The sequence below is a fragment of the Triturus cristatus genome, chromosome 8, assembly GCF_964204655.1.
Source record: "Triturus cristatus chromosome 8, aTriCri1.1, whole genome shotgun sequence".
NCBI classification, from domain to species: Eukaryota; Metazoa; Chordata; class Amphibia; order Caudata; family Salamandridae; genus Triturus; species Triturus cristatus.
The window spans coordinates 416,919,238-416,936,884 of record NC_140591.1 but is presented as its reverse complement, the minus strand read 5'-3'; the positions used below and the strand labels follow the sequence as shown (position 1 = coordinate 416,936,884).

At 42.6% G+C, this 17,647-nt stretch overlaps 1 protein-coding gene across 3 annotated transcripts in view; it reads left to right on the top strand.

Annotated features, from left to right (window-relative positions):
- Positions 1 to 17,647, top strand: part of ENOX1 (ecto-NOX disulfide-thiol exchanger 1) — a 2,037,207-nt gene that overhangs the window by 1,818,726 nt on the left and 200,834 nt on the right. For all 3 annotated transcript variants that reach the window (XM_085621817.1, XM_085621818.1, XM_085621816.1), the window contains one exon: positions 13,043 to 13,160. In XM_085621817.1, the coding sequence (XP_085477943.1) occupies positions 13,043 to 13,160 (118 nt within the window). The remainder of the gene's footprint in view (positions 1 to 13,042; positions 13,161 to 17,647) is intronic.

The following is a 17,647-nucleotide window of genomic DNA, read 5'->3' as shown; positions in this document are numbered from 1 at the left end:
ATCTTAGTCAGAGAGGTAGAGAGTTGCTCAGCTTAAATGTTAGGTTAGGAAAAAATCGACCTCCTAGTCTGCAGCATGAGATTTTTGGAACAACCCCCGGGTGCCCGATAACCGACCGCAGACTATGAGTGGGCACACAGAGAAAATGTGTGTGTCAAGTTTATAGGGCCTTTGCTGTGGACTGCTTTGTGCATACAATACAGTCTAAATGTAATGCATTTCTGAAGTGGGAGCCCATGTAGAGCTGTTAGATGATGTTTGACCGAATGATGTTTGGGAATTCTTAAAATAACTCCATATCTAGTACTATCTGCAACCAGTTTTAAATACACTGGGTGTTCCTAAGTAGAAGGATTTTTTTGTAATCTGTTCTCGAAGGAATAGGTGCCTGGATCACAGCTTAACGGGTGGGGGGACTGGGAGAAAGGGGAAACATTTCGTACATAGATTTTAAGATCCAGAATCAAGCAGCAGCATTGCTTTCTTGGGTGAGTATTAGGGCAGTGTCAGTAATGACAGATGTTTTGCTGAACATGTGGGGAACGCAGGTGCATCCAGTTCTCTTGGCCACTAGTCTGGAGACAAATTTCTATTTTTCCCCATGGAGTCCAGGACTGGCAGCCTCACTCATACTGCGCCTGCAGACATACGGCTTCTATAGTTCAATCTAGAGTCCTCAAACTGATTTGGGGTGGATACAATAGTTTGTGTGTCAACGGTGTAGGAGACCAAGTTGAAGCCTTAGGCTATTACCAGGGAGGCTAATGAAAACATATAGGCTATCTATAGATATTGAATAATGTGGGGCTCATTGAAGCGGCCTGAGGAACACTGCAGTTTAAAGTAAATGGACCGGATTGATATAGTGGCTTTGATACTCTCTGTAGTTTATCTAAAATGAAAGACAGTAAATAACTCAGAGCTTTCTTACAAATGCCCGGTTCAGAATACCTTGATAGTAGGACCGTATGAGAGACTGTGTTTAGAACTGGCAGCAGGTCTAGAAGGATCAGGCCTGCCATATAGTAATCGTACAATATTCTCTGCAGTCGGGGGCAGAGAACTCTGCAGATAAAAAGACAAACCTGCCCTATCTTTTTATGTGCAGAGTTCTCCACCCCGACTGCGGAGTCTCTGCAGACGTAAACTTACTATTAACTCATAATCTGTGACTACCAAAAAAACACAAACTAACACAAAAGTATAAGTTTACCTTTGTGTGAATCAGGCCAATTATGTGTAAGGAAACCAGCTTTTAAGTTATTCCCTGAATGGTGGATGCAGAAGCATAAGATTACCAGAGATGGAGGAGAAACGAGAGGTGTGAGGGCAGTGGCGTAGCTTGGCCATTTGCTGCCTGTGGCGGTCCCAGCCTTTGCTGCCCCGTGGCAGCCGTAAGAGCGGGAGAGAGGGGTGGTGCTGGCAATCAATTCCTGTGTTTGCCACCTCACGCGGCCGCAGGTAAGAGAGCGGGGGAGGCGGGGGGGAGAGACCGCCGCCCCCAAAACCTGTGCTGCCTGGAGCAGACCGGCCCCCGCCCCTACTTGTTACACCACTGGGGAGGGACATGGTAAACATAGGCTGCCACATTAAGAGAGGTAGATGGTTCATCTGACCCATTTCAGCCATTCATAAACACAGAAGGGCGAAAGGCTTCCTTCACATCGTTGTCTCGCCTTTAGGTAGCTCACACTCAGCTTAAGGTTTACATTTTGAATAAAACAACACAATTACAGAAATTAAATAACTGAATAAGAGTGTATATAAAATGAATACATAAGTATTAATAAAGGAGTACACAATGATTTTGGGTAAAAATTGCAGAACAGGCAGTACAAAATTGTCACAACTATTTTCAGTTACATTTAATGAGGACTTTGTTGTAAAGGCTTCCTATAGAGACCCATGCCAGTATAAGGGTTATTTAGCAAAGTCAATCCTTTTTGTGCCTTCATGGTTATTTTTAGTGCAACCAGGACGGACCTACAGTCCACTTACCGTGAGAATGTGCTTATATCCCAGTCAGTAGGTACCTGGATATAAAATAAAGCCTGAAGGTTAAATCCCACAAGTTAGGAGTTGGTTGCCAATGATGCCCGAAACGGGTCACCCAGTGTCAGATTGGCTCAGTGAGAGTCCTCAGTGAAGGTGATGTGAGCTGAAGAAAAAGCTTCGGGGGGAATGCTTCAGTAGGCCGAGGTAAGAGACTATTTGTAAATCTGGTCGAGATAGGAAAATATTCATTGTTGCTTTTGTGACTTAATAACTTGTTGAAATGTTGCAAATTTGTGCGCCTTCTATTTTTCTTTTGTTGATTGACCTGCCTGACATGCCAAGTAAGAATTGTTATTTTCTGAGGTATGCAGTATTCTGCGACCTTTTGATTAGGAAACATAAATATACAACATTGGCTTCCTCTCACTAAAATGATTGTGGTACCAGTAGTAGCATTACAGACTATGTCAACCTTGATGACATCTCAGGAACTGACATCACCTTCAATCCAGGGGTTGGTCAGTGTGTGTTTTCTGTTTGAAAGTATTGTAAACTAATGGCTACAGCAAGATGATAAGTGATACTTACTGTTTAATTTAAGCCGTCGATTGCTGGTCTGGGCCACTGGCACTCAGTTTTGGGGACCAGTACTTATTTTCTGGACATTTCCTGAGTGCAAGAGAGAGAAAAACACAAAAACGAGAACGAAGAGAAAGGCGGGAAAAACTTTGGAAAGGGGGAAAGCAGAAACCTACACTAGTGAAATAAAGGGACAGAGAACGCCTGATAGTGGATGGAAGAGCCATGAGGTCGATTCAAGACTAAGCAGCCTTAGTATTTGGTGCGTCAACATTTAAAAGCACCAGCAGCAGGCTTCTGAGCAGAGCGTTGTGCACTGACATGCATTCTGTTACAAATTAAGCACTTGTGTTACATAGTAATGAAAGTAGGCACAATCACCCAGGTATTATACTGTTAGATTACCACGGGCAATATTACACAACGTGCCTAAGAAATGCAGCAAGCATGTGCGCCTGCTTTCTGTGCCTTGGGGCACTTTGTTATTACAAAAGGTGCTACAGACGCTTGCAGTACCCCTTCTGTAATACAGATGGCGCCAGTGCCTATGTAGCCCTGAAGCAGCCTCTAAAGGACTTTCCCTCATTTGCATGGGTGTCCCTTGCAAATAAGGAAGCACTTTCCATTTTCCTCAATGCATTATTATAGATGCAGGTTCAGATGCAAAGCTGCCATCAGAGGCACTCTGCATGTGCGCCATTAAAAAGTGGCAAATATTGTGCCCTCTGAGGGTCCCCCTTGGAATGGGGATCCCATCAAACATCCCCCTGCAGGGGGTGCAGTCACTCATTACACCTGCCTGCTTCATTTGTTGCTTCTGTCAAATCCAAAGACTACATGTAAGAAGCAGTCTCTGCCTTTCCTTTGAAATGCAGGTCACTTGCTGCCAGCACAGTGAAAGATGAACCAGCTAGTTTGCCCTCCACTACGACGCTGCAATGCACTCACTGTAATAGGGCTCTCTGAACCCGGTCTGCATCTGGTGCATAGAGTTAAAGAGGTGATCCAGCGCAGAGTGTGGAACTGCACCCCATGCAAAATATGTCCAGATGTGTCTTTGTCATAAACGAAAACAGGTTCCACTCTTATACAAATCATTGTTTCCAGGCATTAGTGGGGTTGGTGCACTAGATTTGCAACAAAACTACAACTCCCAGAATGCATTCGATTGTCAAAATATATCTCAGGGCAGGAAAACTGTGTCCTTTATATGTTGTGAAGTCGTTTAGTGTGCGGAAAGCAAACATTACCAAAGATCTGTAATCAGTGTAGTTTAATCACAGCGGTACAATAGCTGTCTATGGAGGCTGCAAGCAGCAGCATGACCCTGAAGCACCCACTTGGACATCTGTGGAACTCTTCCAACCAAGGAAGGGGCGGGCTTTGTTCCTTTATTTGTTATTTTACAAGCATGATCACTCTTCTTTCATTATTATGATTTTGTTCTGCAAGATGCTATGTTTTTGGTAACTCCTTACTGATTCATTGCAGTGTTCTAGCAAAGGTACACTGATGAACGGAAATCAGCCCCTGGGGGAGCAGACGCTGCGCTCTTCATTTCTCAGAACTGCTGTGACAGCTTGCCTTTAATGGCGGCTATAAATAGTGGGCAACTCCAGCGTCCTTTATACTTCCCTCCTGACTCGCAGAGGTTCCAGACCAACTCTGCACTGGGATTGGACCCTTTGTCAGCCGAGAAATTAGCTGTCAACAAGCAGAGTTGTGAACTGTAATTACTGACCAACACCTCTGTGTTAACCCTGACTATATTAATGGAGCCAAATCCATTCCCTTCGCTGCACTGCTTGACACATTGAAGGGCGATTGCCCATCATCTGATGTGCTGAAAAGGGCTCAAATTGGTTCCTAGCAGCAAATGTACAGATAGGGAGGTGTTCTTTAACCTCCTAAGTATCATCTGTTAGCCTGTGCAGGAGGTGTAATTTCTATTTTTACACGTGTATCACATTAAAAGTGAGCACCAAGAAAAGAAAACGTGGTGCCCAAGGCCAGTTACTAGGGGTTCACTGACAAAATATCGAAACCCTGTATCGTGGCTAAAAATATTGTGTAAAAAATATCAAGCACGAAAAATTACCTTTATTCAGTCTTTATTTCGACATAAATGTCATAAAAGACAAATTAAAACACATTTCATCATAAAATAGTTAGAAAGAGAGAAACACGATACATCATCAAACACAGCATTGAAAACTGCATATTTAAATTATACACAGAGAGCATATCACTAATACAGTGAACCGCAAGATTTGAGTACACTACGTAGTTAATATTCATTCTCGCCCAGTTAAAAAAATAAATATCTGTCTTCTATAAAAACATACTAAGATTTATGTAATAAAAATAAAAATGCCACTATTATACTGGATTGGCTTTTGGCGACTGGAGACCTTTCAGTTTCCCAACTCTTATTATCCACATACATTTCAAAAATTGTTTTCCTATACTTATAATGTCAATGACAAAAATGTCAGTAAGCTATAAACGGCCGACACATTTCGGAGTAGCCGCTCATTGATCACGGGTCCACGCATTGTGCGTTTATCGCTGTTTTGAAATAAATAAGCATTTTCACTCCAAAGGAATTGGGCTCGGCATTGGTTTTGTTTATCAAGAAACCATGGGATGGATGTTAATTAGGTACGCAACCTCGCCGTGAGCCCGCACCAGTTAAGAGGCAGGAAACTTGCGAAATCATTTGTTTTATATATATATTTATATGTGATTTTTTCCAGTTTATTTAATACAGTTTTTAATTTATTGTGTTTATGTATATATAACATATAAATGTACGGGTGGCTCCCAGTCAACACCAGAAGAATCGTCACCAGCAGGCTGGACTATGGAAACACACTCTACATAGCAATCACACCAATCCTCCTGAAGAGACTACAAACAATACAAAACTCAGTGGCACAAGTTATCCTCGACCTCCCCAAATGGACCCACGTCATACCGCATCACAAGAAGCTACACTGGCTCCCCCGATCCAGAAGAGATGCCAGTTCAAGATGTTGACCCACGCATACAAAGCCCTGCACAAGGAAGGAACAGCATACATCATCAAACGCATGACCTACCACCAACTGACCAGACACTCACTGTCCGCCTCTCTCTTCCTCACGGACACACCCCAGGTACAACAAAGCAACAACAGAGGATACTCCTACTCACACCTGGCAGCCAAGGCTTGGAACGACTTTCCCCTGTACCTTAGGACCATCCTATCACTCTGGGAGATCAGGGAAGGACTAAAGACCTGGCTGTTCGAATTAACATATCACCAAGAGCCAGTTAGCTACTCCAGCGCCTTGAGGTCCTCACAGGTGAATTGCAGCGCTTTATAAATCCCTGATTGATTGATTGATTGATTGATTGATTGATTGAAAAGGACTGCCTTGCTGTCAGAAGAACCTGAAGGAAGAGTAGACAAGCTTGCCATGAACTAATGACCTCTGAAGTGACTCCAACGATCAGTTGACTCACCTCCTGTTTGAGCTACAGGGACACAAAAAGCCTCTCTTCCTTCATCTACCGAGTTGACTATTACACATTGGATCTGCCCTGGACCCTGCTGCCTGCCTCTGTTGGAGTGAGGCCTAGCCCCAAGCCATGGTCCCCAGTTTCTGGACCCTTGGCTTGTTTTAGAGTGTACTCCTTCTATCCACGTCACAAAAGCAGGGACACAGGAACTCTTTGCCAACTTTCTGCCTGGAGAACCAACAGAGACCGGGATCACCATCAAAACTGCAGCCATCGACCTTGAATCACCGGCTGGCCTCACCTTGCTGGTTTTCCCCGCTGAGGGAGCTCTAACTTTCAGAAAAGTCTATAAATCAGAACATAAAGGGCATCATTGGAGCTGATTCTGTGCACCAACCCCCTGACACTGGAACCTTCCTCAGCACAGAATTTAGAATTCGCCCACTCTGAGATTTCCTGTCTCCATCGATGACCACACAATGACTGTGCAGGTGACCAAACTACTGTTTTGAAGCCCCTCTTCAAATCCAGCTTGCCCCGCCGACAACCTTTTGAAAACCACTTTTTCTACATAGAAGATTCTTGGTCAGAAGGTAAACTTTCCACCAAGACGAACGTAGTCCTTTTAACCTTCCCAAGATTCTTTGTGGTCGACCCTAAGTTTTTACTTTTACCAAGTCTACCATGACCAGATAACTGCAGCTGGTAATTTGTGCTTTGTGGGGCTGTTTTTAATTTATAATTTGAAAATTATATCTTCAGTGCTACCTATTTTTGTCATTTCGGTGTCATTTTATTTATTAACTTTAATTTTTCTAAACTGGTTTGGGTTCTTGTGTTTTCACTTTTTGACAGTTTGAGTGCCTCTTAACTGCTTTGCACATTCTCTCTAAGTTAAGACTGACTGCTTTGTTGCAAGCTATCAAAGGTCTAAGCTCAGGTTTATTTAGTGACTTTTGTAGGTCACCCTGACAACAACTGTGAATATTATTTGAGTTGGGTTCTCACACCCCTTAACTAATATTCTCATTTTCTTACACAGTGCCTGTGAAAATAATTGTTATCTACCTCTACCAAAGGGTAATTTAAGGGGCTTCATTCACAATTATAATTACTTTGATCAATATGATCATGAACAAACTTTCTTTGTAAAGTGACTCATTTGCAAGATGTCGATAGCAAGTTTGATTATGCTATGTAATATTATGTGTGTTTGTCAAAGCATACTATCACCCGCAAGAATATCCTAGCACTGAGCAAGTGCGAGTGCCTAACCTCACCTAGGATAGGTGGGGTTTAAAGAAAGGTCAAGTCTTCAGCTTCTTACAGGACTCAAGAAGTGAGGAGGAAACTCGGATGTACAGTGGGAGGTTGTTCATCGCTGTAGGAGTGATGTACGAGAAGGCCTAGCTTCTGGATCTGTTTCTGTGTATGCATGGGACGCATGAGCGTCCAGTTGAGCATTGGTGTCTAGGTGATTGGTGGAAAGAGATGCAACTGTTCAGATAAGTGGGACTTGTGTTGTGTAGTGCCTTGACCATGTGCATGAAGAGTTTGAACTGAGCATGTTTGAGCATCATGAACCAGTAGAGCTCCCTATGGTGTGGTGTGATGTGTGTCCTGCTTGGGAGGCTGAGGCTGTGTGTGGCTGCATTCTGAAGGGTTTGTAGTCTTCTGGTGACTTGCCTCATGATTCTGTCATCAAGGGTGTTACCGTAGTGCAGCTTGCTGGAGATGAGGGCGTGAGTGACAGTTTTTCTGGTGTTGCTTGGAAGTCATCTGAAGATCTTCCTTAGCAACTTCAGGGTGTGGAAGCAGGATGCAGTGACAGCGTTGACTTGTGCAGTCATGCCCAGGTTGTTGTCAATGATGATCCCTGACGTGGGTGTTGCGGTGGGAATAAGTGCAAGGTCGCTTGGCCACTAGGTAGAGTCCCATGGGGAAGTGTTTTTTCCGAAGATCACTGTTTCTGCTTTGTCAGTGTTGAACTTGACTTCACTGAGGTGGCAACTTCGGTCATGCATGCAATGAACTTGTTCCTAGTGTTAAGGGTCTTGTTCGAGACAGAGTATGAGTTATGTGTTATCAACGTAGGTGAGGATGTTGATGTCGTGTGCATGGATGCTATTGACCAGAGGGGTCATGTATGCGTTGAAGAGGGTGTGGCTGAGTGATGAACCTTGAGGTACTTTGCAGATGAATTTGCGTGCTTCTGAGCAGTATGATGTCAGGCTGTCAGCTGGTGTTCTTTCCATCTTGAAGGAGCACATCCAGTAGAGAGTGGGTCCTTGAATGCCAATCCCTTGCAGGCGTCTGATGATGATGGGATGTGATACCGGGTCGAATGCTGCAGAGAGGTCCAGGAGGATGAGTGCTGCTGAATCTCCTCTGTGCTGGATGATGCAGATGTGTGTTGCGGCCATGAGTGTTGTTTTGTGCTGTGGTAGGCCTACAGCTGACTGTGTGGCATTGAGGATCTGGTGGTTGATAAGGTGGTCAGTGAGGCATCTGTTGATGACCTTCTCTAGGACCTTGGCCAGGTACAGTAGGAGGGAAATGGATCAGTAGTTGGAGAGTATGGCAGGCTTGTGGAGGGATGTTTGAACAAGGAAGTGATAGTGGTGTGTTTCCATGAAGGTGGCCGAGTTCATGGAGGTGCTCCTAATGGGAGTTAGAACTTCACTGATTAGTGGGAGTCCTTTGGTGAAGGCATGGGGGCATGGGTCTGAGGGCATCCCAGAGTGGATGAGCCTCATGGTCACTGTGGTCTCAGCCATTGTCATGGTAGTCCAGGAGGCCAGGGTCAGTTCTCAGGTTGCGACAGGGAGATAAGTTATGAGGGCGGCTGGGTTCAGTTGAGGGTCAGAGTTGCAGTATATAGATGTAATCTTGTTGCAGAAGAATTTCAAGAGCCTTCTGCAGAGGTTTGTGAGGAGGTGATTTTGTTGGGGCGACTACGGGACCTGTGAAATTTTTAATGATGAGCAACATTTCCTTGCTGCTGTTAGTGGTGGCATTGATGCCGTCTGCAAGTACTGTTCGCTTGGTGTTCCGAACCTGTTGATGGTAGCATCACAATGATTGTGTGAATGATGCCAGTAAGCAAGAACGGTGTAGACAATATTCCCTAGCAAAAATTGATCATGTGCAAACTGGAAATATGTCCATAACTAATTTGCCCATTGGTTCTTTACCATAAGCAATTGCTTCAGAAGTATACAGAATGCCTCATCAACTTTGCATAACTTACGAGATACGCTTTGACATTGACTATTAGAGACCAGCCTAATGTATATTCGAATGACGCACATCAGGAATTCCCAGGGCTCACTTTAGCAGAATATCATGGAACCCCCTTGTATTATTGTATTACTGTTATTAATATCAATTTGAATATTTGAAAAATGCCAATGGAATTTCTACACTTAATTTCATCAGTTACTTTTTTTCATCTTCATCATTTTCATCATCAAGTAGAAATATTCTCCAATTTGAGGTATCCAAATTAGGGATTCCATATCTGTTCTAGAGCAATCCTTTAGTGGTGCAGTTATTACTGTCTGCAACTCTATGTTCCTTGACATAAGCAAGCAATCTACCTTTCCAAGTTTAAAAAAACATTTTAAACTCCAACTCTTTTGCCAATCCCTCATCTAATTTATCTTCAAACCTAACTGTTGTATGTAAGTACTGCTGTTATTAAAATCCCCATGCTCTCTACCTTGGATTTGACGACCGGTTAATTTCTTCTGGTAGCCTATTGTATGTAAAAAAGAGTTTGATCAAAATTACCCGAATACCTGTCCTATCAAGTGCACTATAAAAGGTATGTTTCCTTGATATGTATAATATATTGTATGTAGTATAATATGGCCCTTTTGTATGACAAGTTCAACTGCATAATATACCAGAGCAACTGCTTTGCTCCTCTTTGATGAGAGACCAGGAAACTTTGAAGGGCATCTTTTGCTGTACATTTATAGATCAGCAAACAGTCTGTAGGATTGGCTTCCTTTATCGAATTTTCAATTATTTTCACTGCATGTCCTTGGCACCTCCATGAACACTTCCATTTTAGATTTTCAATGTGGATCATTTCCACATCTCATCCTTCTGTCATGGTGTTCTCAGACACATTTTGCATGGGCTTGTTTGGCACAAGTTACATACGTGCAGAACATATCATGGACACAAATTACAAATAAACATATTTTCTTATAAATCATGCTCTAGACTCAAAGATGCAATAGCTCTGTTTTTCTGTGAATAAATCCATCATTGGGCAACATATCCCTTTGAAACTTAGGCACCGAATTTTGAGAGCAACTACAGATCTCTCTCTAACAGATGCAGTATCCCTCCTGCGTTCAGAGTTCTCTAACCAGAGGAGATTTATATTTTTCAAATATGAATCCGCTTTTAACTCACTACCAGGGCTTGTGAGACATTTCATACAAATGTAAAAATACCTCTCCCATACATTCATGTCATGGTTGCTGGCCCACCCATTCTTTCTCTGAAACTGTCAAAATATCGATCGCTCCCACAAAATGGATCTTTTGTGTTGACTTGCAATCTAGGAGAGTGTTCTGAAAGTATGGGGTTCACCGATTATAAGTGGCTATTCCTTTAAAGGGAATTATGTATTTATGCTTAGCTCGTATTGTTAATAACTATGCACCATCCGGTGTTCAGAATCCTATTTATTCACATTTGAAGGACATTTTTCTTATAAAGATATGTTTTGCATTCATATCAGCAATAATACGTAACACTCAAATATACTGAGTGCATGTTTCATGTTTTGGCTGACCGCAGCTAATGCGGGCCCGTATTTTGAAATGGCTAATGTCTGGTTGCCATCTAGCTTTGTTTTGAAATGTCTATCTTTTCCAGGAGAGGCTGTTTTCAAATGTATCATTTCGATGTGCCCTGATTTTCCTGTTCTCATGTGGAATGTTTTCTTTACATGATACTTTCACAATGTGTCGATGAGCTGTTGTGATGCACCTACAAAGTTCAGCTTGGACCAATGTGTCTCATTATGTTGCAGATACATGTAAGTTTGAAAGATGCTTGGAGCAACTGAGAATGTAATGAGCTTAGTTATTTACTTTAGCTTTGATTGGTCCTTTTTGTGGGAACCATGTATAGGTGTATCAAATGTTAGAATTGTGTGATTTGAACTAATGTAGATGTGATTCAGATGCCTTTCTTCCTGACATCTTAGCAGAACCTTTCCTTTGGCTTAGCAGAGTAGTGTGCTCTCTCTATGGAAAAATCTATCTTGCTTGATTTCCCTGTTGAGAAAACCTTATAATGGTTTATCTTTGTTTTATGACCTTTGCATTGCTTTGTACTTTACATTGACTAATGTTTTGATTATTGATTAATAAGTAATTTTGATGATTTGAATTTGTAACTTTGCTAATCCTTTAATAAACCTTCATGGTTGGCAACTTAACCACTGTCTGTCTTCCTTGTGGAGCCTGATGCGGTTCACTGTGTCTAAATGTATTGACATTTGATATTGGCCTCAGTTGGAACTAAAGATTCATCAGTGAGTGCTTTATGAACCTGAATTTGCACCAGAATTTGCACAAAATAAAGCACTCCATCGCCACCTAAAGATTTGACAATTATTGTGGTGTGTTTGTAGCTTACATTTGTGTTGGGATTTTGTCACTTTCACATATAGGATTAGTGGGTATGTTTGCTCACGATGATAAAGTCAAGACAACAGAATAATTATACCCAAAACTCATGGTCTAATTCACAAACCTTTGCAATCCGTAACTGGTAATTCACATAAAAAAGCTGGTAGTCATTCTGATAATTTTCTTGCAACTATCAACGTTAATTTAAACATTCAATAGTGTAATCCATGTGTGCAGGATATGCAAATAGTATACATGCATTGCGCACTCGTAAACTCAAGCAGACATATGTAAGAGGGCATTCACAGGCGAGCATAAGAGGAGTGGCTGGGGAGTTGCGGTACGATGTTTAGGGTTTTCACAAAGCCTCTCACATGCATTTATTAAACTTATCTGAGGATCTAACTTTGCTCCAAATGAACCAGGGAGAGTCAGTGCAAGTAGAGCAATAATGTGCACCAAATAGTGCAGGTATTGTAGGAACTGGGAAGGGAATGGTAGCCTTTTGTTGAGGCTGGCATATGCTTGTCTTACGCCTAGAGAAGCTTCCTGCATGTGTATGGACATGTCTAGGATCACATCTCCAATGCCTTATCCTTGTGAACACGATTTGATTACTCACACAGTCTACTAAAGTGGTTCTTAACCTATGGTCCGTGGATCCCTGCAGTCGGCAGCCCTATTCAGGGGGTCCGCGACCTTTTAAAAAAATTGAAAATATTAAAATTAATACATTCAATGTAATAATTTCTGTACAATAGAAAAGCAAATTGAAAATATGGAAACTTTTCCCATATTTGATTGTGAATTAAACTATTTCAATATGTGAGCATTTGTTTTGTGTATACTTGATTTTTTATTTTTGTGTGTTGTTTTGAAGTTCCCACCTTCCAATAATGACTCAGTGGGTGTCTCTGGATGCCACTCATGATTTTGGAGGGGGATCCACAGAAATTAAATGGTTAAGAGCTGCTGGTCTGCTATAATATTGCATGTATGGATGTCAGGGCAATGTCATTCAATACTCAAAGAGTGAGAACTTAAACAGTGCATAAGAGTAAACTGCACAATGCATTTTGCAACAGATATACTGAATCCTAGCGTTGGTGTTCAGGATCCAACATATATAACAAACTCCAGAACATATATTTTCCTTGAGCCCTAGTCCTGCTATCATTTGCCCAATATGTCTGTCTGTGTGAACACTGTGTAGCATACTTTCACTTTTTTCCAAAGGTGTGCATACCATGTTGGAAACGGTCTTTTTTGGTAATCTCGTAAAGGCATTTTTCTTTATTTGATGATAGGAACTGAGGAATGTGCACAGTGAGCAGCTCATGGGCATTCGTCGGGAAGAGGAAATGGAAATGTCGGATGATGACAACAGTGACATTCCTAACAAGAAAGTGAGAGTCGACGAATCAGGTAAAGAGCATTTCAAGAGTGCTTCAAATCGCGTGTAATGGGAGTGATTGGCTTCTTGAGTATTTTGACCGAGAGGGATTCGGAAATCTTGCACTGACGACCTGGGAGTGAGCACCCGAGACTGCCTGTGGCTGGTGATATGGCATGTCTGCTGGTGCATGACTAGGCAGCCAATGGTGGGCTGCTTTCAATCTGATGCTTTGCCAGAATTTCCAAATAGGTTTAAAGAAATACACATGTGGTGTTTAGACCATCACAAGAAACTGAATTTTAGCTTTGGGTTTGTCAAACAATTTTAAAATAGCTAGTGCACTGTTGTTCGTCAGTTGTAACTGAAGCACCAGCAGCAAAGAGACAAGGTGAAGATGGAAAATGGAAAGTCTGCAGAAGGCTGTATAACTTTCGTCTTCATGTGAAAAACAAGAAGTACCCAAACCCCCTTTAAATCAAAGATCCACCACTTTTGTGTATGGTTCACCCTGATTCGATCTCCTTGAGGGTTAAACATCTCCTGGCCAGGCCCCACTGAACCTATGTGCAGACGTTCTCTCAAGCCCTGCGTGATTCTTTCATGTAGAAGTGCGGCTCAATGATTAGAGCGGCAGACCCTGATGCAGAGGTCTAGCCCGGGACCAGGGTTCAATTCCCCGCCTCGGCGGGTCTTGGGCTCAAAAATTCCACGGACCTGATAATTCTCGCCTCGGTGCCATTCTAATCATGGAGTCCCACTCTGCAACTCTGGGCAATAGCTTGCTTAATCTCCACAACGGCCCCCACAATGCTAAGGATGCCTGGCCTTCACCTTGGGGGTGCCCAGGAGTGGACGCCTCACAGGGAAAAGCCAGGATGGGTTCCACAGCGGTATTCGTACAAGCGCCGAGAGGCCTCCGGGTAGTCGTGCGCTATACAAGTATCCATACATTTACATTTACATGTATGATATTCTTCGTAAAGTCCAGCAATTGTACCTGAGGCTCTTGCAGAATGGAGATAGAGTGTAAGATGTCTACTGGAAGCCTAGTTATAGTCAAAGTCCCACCACTTTTGTATAAGATTCTCCCTGATTCGTCCCACTTAAACTTTTGGACATGCCCCTCTGGACCCATGTACAAACGTTTTCTCAAGACTTATGTGACTCTCCTTCATGTATGATGTCCAGCCAGCTGAAAGAATTAGGGCCTGATATATATAGGTCAAGTCTCAATGCAGTTGGTGTTTTTTGCATGACTGTTTTGCAAACTGACCTGACCTTTATACCGTGACTGATAAGGAAGTAGCCAAAAAATTAAAATACCCCCCACTTTTATCCTTACCTTGCATACCATCAGGTGAGGGAAGCAAGTAGGCCATGCCGAGCCTAGATGAGCTCCCTTCATCTCACCTTCCATTCATGTATCTCTCCATCCTTTAAGATGTTCAAGCATCCATCCACCTAGCCATCTTTTCATGTTTCCATTTCACCATCCTTTCACCATTCCATCCTTCCTTTACCATTCTATCTATCCATTCTTTCATTCTTCCATCAATTATTCTGTCCTTCCACTCCCACTACCAGTCATTCTCCCATCCATACATCCATTCGTTTTCATCCATCCATCACTTCACCCATCCATCCATCCAGACTCCAACCTTTAATTCTTTAACCCACATATGCTAATATTGTTCTCAGCTTCCAACCGTTAGCCCTTGCATGCATCTTTTGTTGTGTATTGGGCTTTCTTCTTGTCAGTTTCTTTATTTGTTTATCCCATTTAGTTCACTCTTCCTTCCGGTCATCTCTCTCTCACACAGTCTCAGTTGCATAGCCAGTGTGATTAGTAGTAGCGGTTTGCAATAGCACCTCTTCGTACAAGTATATGTGGATAGTATCTTCACAAACACTTCAAATATATTTGGATTGGTGCCATGTCGATACCCAACACCCTACCACCTGGGGTGCCTACACACACCGGACTGAAAGATCCACTGTGTGTATAACATAAAAGAAAGAAATCACAGCACTCAAATAGAAGTTAAAAAAGCGATCAGTCCATAAATTAAATATTTGCGTGGATATTTCAATTCTGTGGTTTATTGCAGAGAAAAAGCAGGTTCTGTAATCTTCTGTACATTCGTTATTGAATAATAGCAAATAACAGCAGGCGCGTGTTTCGTCACGCAGTGACTTCTTCAAGGCTAGTACTGGTAAGGTACGCTGGTATTCATGAAAAACTCCCAAAGGGGTGGTCTCATGATGAGATGATATACAGAAGAAGCGCCCACCAGAAACGTATGTTACTGGTAATGAAATCTGGAAAGATATTGTCACAATGACAGTGTCACATGTTATGCGTTAGGCAGTGGACCCATGTATTTCGTGGTATAGTTGGTCAGCTTGTATGTCTGCTATTTTAAGGTTGAGTTGATCGACCTGTGTGTCCACATCAATTCCTGGTAGACCTATTTGCCCACATCAATTCTTGGTAAATCTAGAGATGTTTTTTTTATTTTTCACTTTATTTCAGAATGAAAACAAAATATCGTTCCAGCTCCAGTTCCATGACAATAGATACACACAAATGCATGTTACATAGGTCGTATAACACATAATATTCAGTACCATAGCAAGATTGATAATGTGTTCAGACAAAATTACATTTGCACATTGTGCCACCTTGCTCACTACATCTCCAATGCCTGTACCTGCGCTTCAAGCAAGGCATTATGTGGGTAACAATCCTACTTTTAATAACATAAAGCACATTTCCATGTCCATAGAGTAGGTAGACCTAGATTAACCAATACCCTCAGGTACCAGGCCGGCATCCATCCGTGTGTCTGGTTGAGACTGTGTTATCGCCGTGTATTGTTGGAGAGGGCCCGAAATGTCACGTGGGCAAGATGAGCTGGGCAATGTGGAGGCGTACAAGTCATAATTTAGGTTACAATATGCTATACTGTTTAGCCAGTCTTTACTCGTCGGTGCCACCCTCCTCGCCCATTTCAACGCTATTTCCCTTTTCGCCAAGAGTAGCCCCACGGCGGTGAATTTCCGAACAGCCTTCGGGATATTATTCACTTATCCCAATAGGGCCACTTCCGGAGTTGGAGATACGGCTAAGCCCGTCATTGTCCCAAGTATGTGGTGTATGTCGGACCAGTATGCACTGATTTTGCTGCAGGTCCAGGTAAGGTGTGCAAAATCTGCTTGCGGGGATTTGCATTTTAGGCAACAGTGGGATTCGTCAGTATCTAGTTTATGGGACGGCACAGGAGTGATGTAAATTCGGCGCAGGAATTTGAAGTGGATGAGTTTGTTATTTAGAGATATCTCCTTGGTTTACAGACAGCACGCAGTCCATTGGTCATCAGTAATTAGGTGACCCAAATCCGCCTCCCATGCGGCCCGCACCTTAGCATCGTTTACTGGTACTATCTCCATACAAGATCTATATAGTTTAGAAATCAAGTATTCCCCAGTGTCATTGTCTATAACTATGGACAAGGGGGGGAACGGGTCTGGTTCGACGGGGTAACCAGGAATCTTGGCCCTAACTGCGACACCAAGCCGAGTAAGTATAAACTTGTCCATGGTAAATCTAGAAATATAATTTCTGCAGTTAATGGTGAGGTATTTGGTAAACTTCTAAAATCACCAGCAACAGCTTGACAACTGTAACCAGTGGACCATAAAACGAGCTCTGTAGTCCAAAATTAGCTGTCTCTAAAGGAAAGGCTGTAAGACCTCAGTGTAGATCTACCTATCTGTCTGGTCAGATTGTAATTTGATGAACAGACGGAGACCCTGATAAGCTCCTGTCTGGGTGAGCAAGTTTGTAGCATGTCCACATGCTGTCCCGGAAGTGAGTTAGTGCAAGGAAAAATACAATGATAAAATACAGCAAATGTCAGAGGTCAGTGGGCCCCCTAGGCCTGTGGGCCTTGGTAGCACTGCACCTGCTGCACCTAGGGAAGCTACACCTCTGCAAACTCTTTTCCTCCCTTTCACATTGTGGGCCTTTTTTGCAATGATTGGCTTTGCATCCCGGACCTCTATTATAGTTTCCCTTACATTGGTAGTTGAGAGCTTCTTTCTGCAGAGCTGTTGTCAGGCAAGGCTTGTAAATAATGATATGTCAACACCACCCCTGCTTAAGCTGTGAAAGCAGGGGGCTCACTACGCCACTGGGGACTGACATACTAGTCAGTCGGAATGTAAAATCAGAATTCACCCAGAATGGCATGAACCCCTGTATCATTAACATGTAGGAACCAGGAGGCCTTTGTGACTCCTGCAATTCTCTGTGAGTGCTGAATTGAAGCCTGCAAGAGACAACAGACTTCCACTCCCTTGCAATTACTTTATACCATTTTATTTTTTTAAGCAGCTCTGATTTTTATTTTAATGACATTCAGTGAATTATGTTTTAATAACAGAAATTCATATAGCACTTTTTTGGCATTAGTATGACCTTGCGGCACTCTTGAATTTGCATACCTTCCCGCTC